This window comes from Acipenser ruthenus, chromosome 51 (genome assembly GCF_902713425.1).
Source record: "Acipenser ruthenus chromosome 51, fAciRut3.2 maternal haplotype, whole genome shotgun sequence".
Lineage (NCBI taxonomy): Eukaryota > Metazoa > Chordata > Actinopteri > Acipenseriformes > Acipenseridae > Acipenser > Acipenser ruthenus.
This window is the reverse complement of record NC_081239.1, coordinates 3,661,043-3,672,500: the sequence shown is the minus strand read 5'-3', so window position 1 is coordinate 3,672,500 and position 11,458 is coordinate 3,661,043. Positions and strand designations below refer to the sequence as shown.

Here is an 11,458-nt window from a genome sequence, read left to right as displayed (position 1 = left end):
ATATATATATATATATATATATATATATATATATATATATATATTGCAGGCAACACTCACTTTGCTTCTCTCCAAAACCAAACAACCCCTCCCTAACAAAGAATTTCACCTGCCTTTTATAGTCTGTGGCTGGAGCCCAATTACCCAATAATTACCAATTAAGCACTTAAGGCTCCAGCCACATTCTCACATGTATTTTTGCAGGGAGGAATTTAACCCCCTCCCTACCGACCCAAACCAAACAAGAATCACAATAAAAAAAAAAAACATAATGAAAACAGTAAAAACAACAACAACAACAACAATACCACAAATGATAGGGGCGAGCTGGCACCCCATCACAGACAGACACAGAACTAACATGAAAAGTGTAATTTCTCAAATGAGCTTTATGCTCTGCCCCCCCTCCCTCCCCAAATGAATTGTAAATCATGTTTTAAACTGTGCTCACATTGTAAACTGTTCTCTTACCTTCATACTGTCTGGAGCAGCTCACTACAGTCAGCACTGAAAAACAAAAAAAAAGAGAGTCGTGTTGCTGTTTCCAATGCTTTTACCATTGTTATACCGTGCTCATCAGTTATAGGTGCTGCCATACATACATGTAACATGTGCTAACACAGGGAGAAGTAAGAGACAGCGCCATCTAGTGATCGCACACTTTTGATCAGGTTTCCTTCTCTTGTTTTGTTAGTAACACACTGCTGTGCACTACTTGCTGCTGGTGTATATAATAATATAAAGACACTCTAATCTAGCCTATGTTAAATATGTCTATGACAGGCAACTCCTGAACTCATAGTCAAAGCACCTTAACACAGACTTACCAAATAATACAAACACAAGATTTGAGTCATTTCAATAAGAACCCTGTGAATGATTGTAAAGGTGAGGGAAGAGAAAAAACAAAGCAAGACATTGTCACATAATAATAATCCTTCATTAACTTGGACACACGCACGGGGTTTAGTAAAGCAGATTTGAGTTGTGAATTCAATTCAATAATAAGTAACACGGAGAAGGCTGAGCACACACTGCCGACCACACATACCGCAGGTGAGCATCTTAACCCCTATGCAAAAGAGCCAGGCTCCTCTGCATGTATGGTTATAGAGCTTTTAATCTCATCTCACCAGCAGGGGTCAGCATCCACAATGGCAGTGCATCACACAACACTGCCCGTTACACTGGCAGCACAATTATCTATTAGTCTATTCATTGTGATCCATCAGGGTGAAATGATTCTGTTATTTTGCAATAGAGATGTGTCGAGTGGTTCATGACTAAAAGCAAAACATAAGCTCTATTTTGCAACATTTCAATTGAAATGACAAGCATGGACACAGACCTGTGAAAAACAAGACATTAAAAGATAGCAGACCACAGGACTGGACCCACACAGCAGTGCTTCCTCTCTCCCACGCTAACGTTTTTCACACCACTGACAACCTTCTCAGCTGGTACATCCTACAGCGTGGTCTAATTGAAAAACTGTTTAACCCTGTGGCAGGGCAGGAGCCCTATACATGAAGAGTGGGTTTTGTGTGTATATAATGTAAATAGTATTGTGTGAAATGTGTGTACATTTATTGTTATTATTGTAATTAATTAATGAGGTACCTGACGCTCCTGGGAGAGCCTGACTGCTGTGTGTGATTATCAGGTGTGGAATCTAATCAGCAGGTAGGTGTGTTCCAGCGGGGTGTCAGGTATAAAAAGGTTCTATTTATTCACCTCAGGGCTGCTACAAAGCTAAAGCCAGTGGGCTGAACATCGCCCATGTTACCCAGACACAGAGATGTAAACACCTTCATTATTATTATTAATATTATTATGATTTTCTTAGCAGACGCCCTTATCCAGGGCGATTTACAATTGTTACACGATATCACATTATTTTTTACATACAATTACCCATTTATACAACTGGGTTTTTACTGAAACAATCTAGGTAAAGTACCTTGCTCGAGGGTAGAGGAGCAGTGTCCCCCATCTGGGATTGAACCCACAACCAGAGCACTAACCACTACTCCACACTGCTGCCTCATGAAAGCCTCCGATCACCGTCAGGGTAAACCGAGATTGGAGCCAATAGAAGAAACCAAAACCACCGACGGCCGGGCGAGTTTGTTTAGACGCGTAAAGATTAGTTCAGAGATGGTAGATCCCTATAAAGTACAGGGAGGTGTGTAAGGGGGACCCCCATGTATTAGGGAGTGGCGCATGCCATTTTCATGGCACCTTTTATTTTATACTTTTTTGTACAATGTTTTTCATTTTGTACACTGCGTTGTGAGTACTCTGTGCACTACCATTGCTGGTAGTGTCATATGAGCTGTTCTCTTTGTGAAGATGTAAATAAGACCTGTTTGCCTGCGGGGCGTGGCAACTTCAAACTCCTCCTCGATCTGCTGCCTGTCACTCAACAGTGAATGCATGCACCTACACGGCAGACCCCTGTCACAAACCCTTTCTAAAGTACAGGCTGCCATTAAGACTTAAACATTGACTTGGAATCAACTTACAATACAGGAATGGTTAGTATATTATAGCAGGATCACAATGAATCACCAGCCCCCTCCCTTATCCTCTCAGTCCTGAATGCTATAGTAGTAAAACTGACAACAGAAACAAACATGCTTCATACACATGGGGATTCAGCATGTAATATTAATCTTAACTTGTGCTTTTCAATTTTATAAACTTCAAAATGATTAACAGTATAATTCTAACTCATTTCTTATTGCATAAAAAACAGCTCTTATTATTATTATTATTATTATTATTATTATAATAATTATTATTATTATTACTACTACTACTATTAGTAGTTAGTCATTTAGCAGATGCTTTTATCTAAAGCGTCTTAGAGACCAGGGGGTGAATTCTGCATCAACAACTGCTGCTTACAATAAGACCCCGGTTTTCAAAACTGTAATATAATAATAGTATCGTAAATATCAAACAAACTAAATCTTTTACTCCATACAAGAACATAAGAAAGTTTACAAACGAGAGGAGGCCATTCAGCCCATTTTGCTCGTTTGGTTGTTAGTAGCTTATTGATCCCAGAATCTCATCAAGCAGCTTCTTGAAGGATCCCAGGGTGTCAGCTTCAACAACATTACTGGGGAGTTGGTTCCATACCCTCACAATTCTCTGTGTTAAAAAGTGCCTCCTATTTTCTGTTCTGAATGCTCCTTTATCTAATCTCCATTTGTGACCCTGGTCCTTGTTTCATTTTTCAGGTCAAAAAAGTTACCTAGGTTGACATTTTTTATACCTTTTAGGATTTTGAATGTTTGAATCAGATCGCCGCGTAGTCTTCTTTGTTCAAGACTGAATAGATTCAAATCTTTTAAACTGTCTGCATACGACATGCCTTTTAAGCCTGGGATAATTCTGGTTGCTCTTCTTTGCACTCTTTCTAGAGCAGCAATATCCTTTTTGTAACGAGGTGACCAGAACTGAACACAATATTCTAGGTGAGGTCTTACTAATGCATTGTAAAGTTTTATTTCCCTTGATTTAAATTCAACACTTCTCACAATATAACCAAGCATCTTGTTGGCCTTTTTTTATAGCTTCCCCACATTGTCTATATGAAGACATTTCTGAGTCAACATAAACTCCTAGGTCTTTTTCATAGATCCCTTCTCCAATTTCAGTATCTCCCATATGATATTTATAATGCACATTTTTATTGCCTGTGTGCAGTACCTTACACTTTTCTCTATTAAATGACATTTGCCACGTGTCTGCCCAGTTCTGAATGCTGTCTAGATCATTTTGAATAACCTTTGCTGCTGCAACAGTGTTTGCCACTCCTCCTATTTTTGTGTCGTCTGCAAATTTAACAAGTTTGCTTACTATACTAGAATCTAAATCATTAATGTAGATTAGGAATAGCAGAGGATCTAAAACTGATCCCTGTGGTACACCACTGGTTACCTCGCTCCATTTTCAGGTTTCTCCTTGGACAGACTGCAGTTCAAACAGAAAGACTTTTACTAAATAAAAACGACACAAAATAAACAGGCACGAGGGCCAAACAAAAAGGTTCTTAAACACAAAGACAATAAACACAAAGTAAAACTTACAAGGAAGGCTTCCAGGCTTAGCTTTGCCTTCAATGGATTACAAAATGAACAAAATGAACAAAATGAACAAAATGAACAAAAACCCCAGCACACAAAGACAACCACCCTTGTTACCTCCCTCTACTGAGGCGCTGAGGCCTCCTTTTATGTCAGGTGGCTGGGTGTTAATTGATTGATAATTGCTCCCACCTGACGCAATAAACCTGGGCAGGGAGGAGAATTTAACCCCATCCCTGCCAATATTTACAAGGGCAGAGCCCTGCTCTGCCACACTCCTCTAATCAGTACTTTCTGTTTTCTACATGTCAACCACTGCCTAATCCATGTGCATGCATTTCCTTGAATCCCTACTGCGTTCAGTTTGAGAATTAATCTTTTATGCAGGACTTTGTCAAAAGCTTTCTGGAAATCAAAATAAACCATGTTATATGCTTTGCAATTATCCATTGTACTTTGTTTTTGGTCCCCTTTAAACGCTCTGTAAAGTGACTTTTTTTAAATATTTTTTTTAATTGATCTATTAAACCATTTTGGCCATTTTGTTTTAGATTTAGATTTGTCTACTTTTGGGATGTAATTGTGTTGCGCCTCTAGTACTACATTTTTAAAAAACAGACATTCTTTTTCTGTGGATGTTTTCTCTATTTTACTCCAATCTACTTCTGTTAGTCTCTGTTTCATACCTTCATACAAATGTTCATGGAGGGCAAAATGTCAGCAATCAATATTATGAAACTATCAATATAAACTATTTCAATCAGATTTTACATTCAGCTGGCAGAAAGCCATAAACACAGGAGGCCTGCAATCACTGGGTAAATTTCAACTTTAAAATTTTTATTTTACCACCTACAGCTACGGCCAAAAATGTTGCATCACCCTATAGAATTTACTGATTTTGCTTCATAAAGTCGAATGAAACCTGCAGAATAATGTTACATTAACATATTGAATTACACACCGCTTTGTATTTTTCCATATACTTAATGAAAAACTGACAATTTAAAAATGTGACATTTCAAAATTTAACATGAAATACTATACTAACTAGTATGGCTTCCGGTAGACTTTTGCAACTTCATTTTGTAGTTTCTTTGATTACATGATGTTAAATAAAATATCTAAATTCTGTTCATATAGTTATTTTTTATTTTGTATTATGTCTCAATACCAAAATTCTAGGTGATGCAAAACTTTTGGCCAGAGCTGTAGAACTGCCAATGATCTTTTAACACCCCATTCCCCAGAAATGTGTTTAAGTAAGAAAGTGCTTTAACACTTTCAAAAAGAAAGTGCTTTAACGCGAGCTGCTGTAGCTGCAGTTCAGACCAGTTCAAAGGGCCTCAGCAGCATCAGCATACATCACTGTGAGAGGACTTTCTGTACCATTATTTTTAAGTTTCCAGGGGCCCGTTTCATAACAGTCATGTGGTTGAGATGAGGTTGCGAGGACACAAAGGTTGTCGCTGTGTGTGTTTCATAAAGCACTTTGCAAGTGCCGCCACTTGCGATCACTATTTAGTGATCTGCGTTAAAAAAAACAAAACAGTAACTTAGTAATCCATTTTAAAGCCCAGTAACCGATCAGGTAATTACACAATGGCAGGGTGCAAAGGAAAACCACATTTTCCAAAGAAGAAATGTATACAATTATATAAATGGTTGGGCAACACAAATCTGTTCTATTTGGCAAGTTGTCTGGAAGTTTAACTAACGAAAACAAGAAAACAAGTGGCAGATAATCATGGATGCAGTGAATGCTCTAGGGGTGGAGCAGAGAACAGTACCTCAGATAAGGCTACCTTTAAACCAGCGTAAGTAAACACGCCTTTAAGTAAGCAATAATGAAAATAGATACATAGTTATAAAAGTTACACAACTTGTTCATAAAATGAATTATTATTATTATTATTATTATTATTATTATTATTATTATTATTATTATTATTATTATCATCTTACTCACTGTCTCTCAATATCTCATCACTAATATCTCCACTGGCAAAGCGATTGGCAATATCACAATGTTCCCAAATGAAATGTTTGTACTCCCAGGGTATCAGATGACAGCATCTAATACAGACATTGTGGCATATGAGATGGCTTGAATAGTAATGGAATCAAAAACAGAATTATATATATATATATATATATATATATATATATATATATATATATATATATATATACATACACACACACACACACACACACACACACACACACAGGGTATCAGATGACAGCATCTAACAGACATTATGGCTTGAATATTAACTGAATTAAAACCTCTCCTGCACAGGTGCTCATTCACAACTGGGGACAAAATTGGTATTTGAGATCTAAATTTCCTGATCAAATAAATCACACAGATTACAAAATGCAGCATATGTAAAAAATGTTATTTGAATTGTTATGTTGGAAAATTTTAGAATGCAATCCTCAGCTTGGTACATTTGTCACTACTCTACCGAGATTTTGTTTTAGACGTGGTAGAAATATCAAAGACTTATCCTCAATGTATAAATCACCTTCTACAGAGAATTGGTTAACAACACCCATACATGGCAACTATCGTTGTGGTAAATGTATCCACTGCCCTAATATGTACAACACAAAATACTTTAATCATCCACATACAGGTCAAAAATACACAATCAAGGGGTTTATTAATTGTAATACAACTCATGTCATCTATATGTTGAAATGTCTATGTGGCTTTGCATATATCGGACAAATCAAAAGAAATCTTAAGATCAGAATAGCTATCTGTAATAATAATGCATATTACGCAATAGCTCGACATTATCAAGCAATGAAACACGGGGCAGACTCTTCTTTAAAATGTATAGCACTTTTGGTGCTAGATAGGGGAGGTATTATTGTAACATTACAATTGTGAAGAGGAGCCTATTGGCTATTCACTCTCACAACTATGGAACCAGATGGTCTCAATGAATGTTTGGATTTGAGTTCTTATCATTAATTGACACAGTGTAACTATTAATTACAACAATTGTGATTGTCAATGAATATATTTCGGTTGCTTCCATTATTGATTGAATTATTCAGTAAGATAACTCAAAATGAGAAGCAAATTGAAAATGAATTATGATCTGTTTTTATACTTAGTATTTTATTCTTAATAGATGCATTTAATGGAGATATTTAATTGATACCATTTTGATTGACTAAGAACTAATCATCAATTAGATCTTTAACACTGGATGTCAATTTCTAACTTAATTGTGATCATTATACTATTACTGTAGATATGTTAACTAATATAGTCTTAATCATGTGTGAATAGTGATGTCATGTTTATTATCATTATTATTATTTGTTTATTTAGCAGACGCCTTTATCCAAGGCGACTTACAGAGACTAGGGTGTGTGAACTATGCATTAGCTGCAGAGTTACTTACAATTACGTCTCACCCGAAAGACGGAGCACAAGGAGATTAAGTGACTTGCTCAGGGTCACACAGTGAGTCAGTAGCTGAGGTGGGATTTGAACCGGGGACCTCGTGGTTACAAGCCCTTTTCTTTAACCACTGGACCATACAGCCACAGTTTAGTGCTAATTAATTGATATCTCAATAAGTGCAGTTAATTGAATAATTATATCATATTTGTATATAAGCTAGGGTGGTTCTCTGGAATAGTCAAAATAATTGACTACCTGACAAAGACACATTGGGTCAATTGCAACGAACTGAAAGCAGCGTACTAACTGCGGATGATCCTGTGGTTAGTACGCAGCTCCGTACTAAACTAGTACGCAAGTTAAATACCAATTGCAACGAACTTGGCGGCTGAAGTTAGTCCCCAGCTGCGTACTAAAAAAGGTCTCAATTGCAACCAACCCAAAAATAACTGCTGCTGCCCTGTAGAGGATACTAAGTACGGGACTAACTTAGTCTAACTCTTGCTATGGACTAAGAATTTTAGTATCGTACTAAGTGGAATAGTGGAAGACATGTGAAAGTCCCAGAATTTACTGGCAGTTTATTTTTGCTCAAATAATAATATGTGCATATAATATGCACATATATATGTCGTCACTATATTTGAAGCATCTGCTGCCTGTACGGATATTGTAATAGTAAAATAAAATTACATTACCACTACAATACTGTTAAACTACCAATAAAGAAGGAAGGCATCGGCAGCATTACAGTCATGCATGTAGAGCCTGTAGTATGCGATAGTAGGTTTCACATTTGAGAGACGTATTTATTTAATTTCAGGGGACTCGACACTGGTGGTTCTTAGGGGCGAGCTGTAATATTGAGGAGTAGGGACACCGTGGGTAGAATGTGAGTTAAGTGTTATTTTACGTAGTAGGACCTGGGGCACTTTGAAAAATAAAATAAACAGTGCTCTTCTCAGGGTGTTTTTATGATACTTCTTCAGAATACCATCCCTTCCCTGTTTTGTACTTGTTGTGGTCCAATGAGAATAGTGTCGAAACAGCCCGTGTATGTTGACCACGGTTATACTTTACTCCCTTTAAAACAGCCTGGGCCGCACCGCACGAGCTGTAACTGTCTGTATCATGTATAAAGCTAATGTTGTAATCAAAAACAGAAATCAAAATTAAACCAGCTTTGCTAGTTTATTTCATGGCATTGCACTTGGTTGAGTATTTTATAGGCAGTCCGTGTGCCCTGATATGGATTATTTTACCATGCATATATATCTTAAATAAAAAAAAATAGATGATTAAGTGCACACATATAAATATATGTTAGAGACGAATTAATATTTATGTATAAATGTCGGCTTATTTGTAACATTGTAAAAATGATTATTAGCTCATAATATCGTAAAATACACACATTACTGGTACAAATATTTCAAATGTTCTGATTCAGAGCCATCCTGCCTTGCGCCGTGTCTGGCTCCTTGTAAAAGGATAAAGCGGTTCTGATAATGAATGAATGTAAGAATGGTTCAGAGCCCCCTTCAGTTCCTGTTTGGTAACAACAACAATGCTTGATCCTTAGTACCGTACTAAAGCTGGGGATCAGCTAGTCTCCAACTTTGTTCCGCTTGTTTTTTCGATGCAATTGGTACTAATTTAGTATGCAGCTGGGGATGATCCTGAGGTAGTACCGTACTAGCTGGTACGCAACTTAGTACGCAGCTCCGTACTAACTCTACAAGTTTGTTGCAATTGACCCACTGTGTTGAAACACATTGTGGTTCTTTTTTTGTTTTGAAAATAATGTCTGTTCAACAAAATATATTTTAATCAGAAATTGACAGCGCATGCGACCAAGTGTGTCTCTAAGTTGGTGGATCCAAATCAGGAAGAAAAATAAGGTTTATTCAACAGTACAAGATGAAGAATATTGTGTTCAGTTCTGGTCACCTCATTACAAAAAGGATATTGCTGCTCTAGAAAGAGTGCAAAGAAGAGCGACCAGAATTATCCCGGGTTTAAAAGGCATGCCGTATGCAGACAGGCTAAAAGAAATTAATCTATTCAGTCTTGAACAAAGAAGACTACGTGGTGATCTGATTCAAACATTCAAAATCCTAAAAGGTATAGACAATGTTGACCCAGGTGACTTTTTTTGACCTGAAAAAAGAAACAAGGACCAGGGGTCACAAATGGAGATTAGATAGAGGGGCATTCAGAACAGAAAATAGGAGGCACTTTTTTACACAGAGAATTGTGAGGGTCTGGAACCAACTCCCCAGTAATGTTGTTGAAGCTGACACCCTGGGATCCTTCAAGAAGCTGCTTGATGAGATTCTGGGATCAATAAGCTACTAACAACCAAATGAGCAAGATGGGCTGAGTGGCCTCCTCTCGTTTGTAAACTTTCTTATGTTCTTCTTATATTCTTATGATTGTGACCAATATTTAGCTGAGACAGTTCTTTAATTATTGATATTGCCTTACATTGGTCTACACCACTGTTAGCGTTAAGCATTGTAGTGCACGGACAGTGTCTCTCTGCTTGGAATATATATATATATATATATATATATATATATATATATATATATATATATATATATATATATTGAAACTCAATGTTCAGCATGCACAATAAATCCAAGATGGACTTCCGAGTTAATAATTAGCTACTTTTTGCACATTAAAGGTTTTTGTTTCAAATACTCTTTGTTAGGTTAAAACTGATTAATAAAATCAATTTAGATTTGTTTCTGTTTAAATCTAAAAAATAAGTTTGATCACGCTAAGATTAGTTGTTATCTCCCTTCTTGGTAGTCGGTACTTTGATATTAATCAGTCAAGAGGATTTGTACGGACCCTAAATACTCTTTCCCTTCAGATTTCTCTGTCATATCGATGGCGAGCTAGTAGTGTGAGCACCATTGTATGTTCTAATACTGTTAATGGTGAAAATTGCTACTTGCAGCTGCTTTCTGGCTGTTGCAGGTTTCTGGTGAAAATGGGTGTTGTCGCAGCCCTACTTTCCTATAATTGATTGTAGAAGGCAATCAATTTAGTAAACTTACAATCCTTGTATACACATTTTATTTATTCATAAGCACGCTTCCATATTTGGCCATACTTTTGCCATGTTGTATCATGCATCTACAATATTTTCATTTGATTACCTACGTTGACTAGCTTTTTCTACACTTAACTACACTTTTACCATTAAACTATCGTGAAAAAAAAACAGTGCTCCTCACTTCCCTGTGCTTTACCATGTTCTTCCCTGCTTTACCATGCATACAGTATATTTTAAAATACTCTTATTTCATGTACCTAGCTTGCATACTCTGCTTTTACCATGAAATTTCCACAAGACACCACTTCAAAATATAGATTTTGAATTACAATGAAGTCTTACAAACCCGGAAACTTTCACTCTAACTGTCCCCAAACCAGATGGATAATCAGCAACAATACTTACATATCAGAAAGGCGAGTTCACAAGCTTGCATTCTGTCTGGAGACACTTTCAGAGCTGAGCTCAAGGTGGAAACACTCTCTTATAACATTGTTAATACACAGGTTCCTCCCACTGTGCCTGTTTAGTAAATGACCACAACAGCTCTGATTTTGTCATCTGACAGAACATAGCCATGCAATCTTATTGTGGGGAATATTTATTAACAACTTCATTTACATGCAAGAAGATAAAACTTCTATTAACCAACTGGCTGCTGGAAAACAGAAACACTTTACTCAAAAACTGGTCTGATGAAACACCTGTTCAAATGAGTGATGAGGGCATGGAATGGGTTTCCTTCTCATGTTGAGTGGATTGAAACACTTCTCTACACACAGAGAGTGCTGAGGGTATGGAATGGGTTTCCTTGCCATGTTGAGTGGATTGAAACACTTCTCTACACAGAGAGTGCTGAGGGTA

General features: G+C 36.9%; 1 protein-coding gene across 5 annotated transcripts in view; it reads right to left on the bottom strand.

Annotated features, from left to right (window-relative positions):
* Positions 1-11,069, bottom strand: part of LOC117971301 (Fc receptor-like protein 5) — a 43,073-nt gene extending 32,004 nt beyond the window's left edge. For 4 of the 5 annotated variants that reach the window (XR_009320009.1, XR_009320010.1, XM_059015776.1 and 1 more), the window contains exons 1-2: positions 11,000-11,069; positions 472-507 (exon numbers count right to left, since the gene is read on the bottom strand). Coding sequence is in view for 3 of the 5 variants with exons in the window: in XM_059015776.1 (XP_058871759.1) it covers positions 472-507; positions 11,000-11,030 (67 nt within the window). In the remaining 2 variants the exon portion in view is untranslated. Of the gene's footprint in view, positions 1-471; positions 508-3,951; positions 4,086-10,999 lie in introns of those variants that run through there. The other variant, XM_059015777.1, reaches the window with a different exon arrangement.
* Between the last annotated feature and the right edge of the window lie 389 nt (positions 11,070-11,458).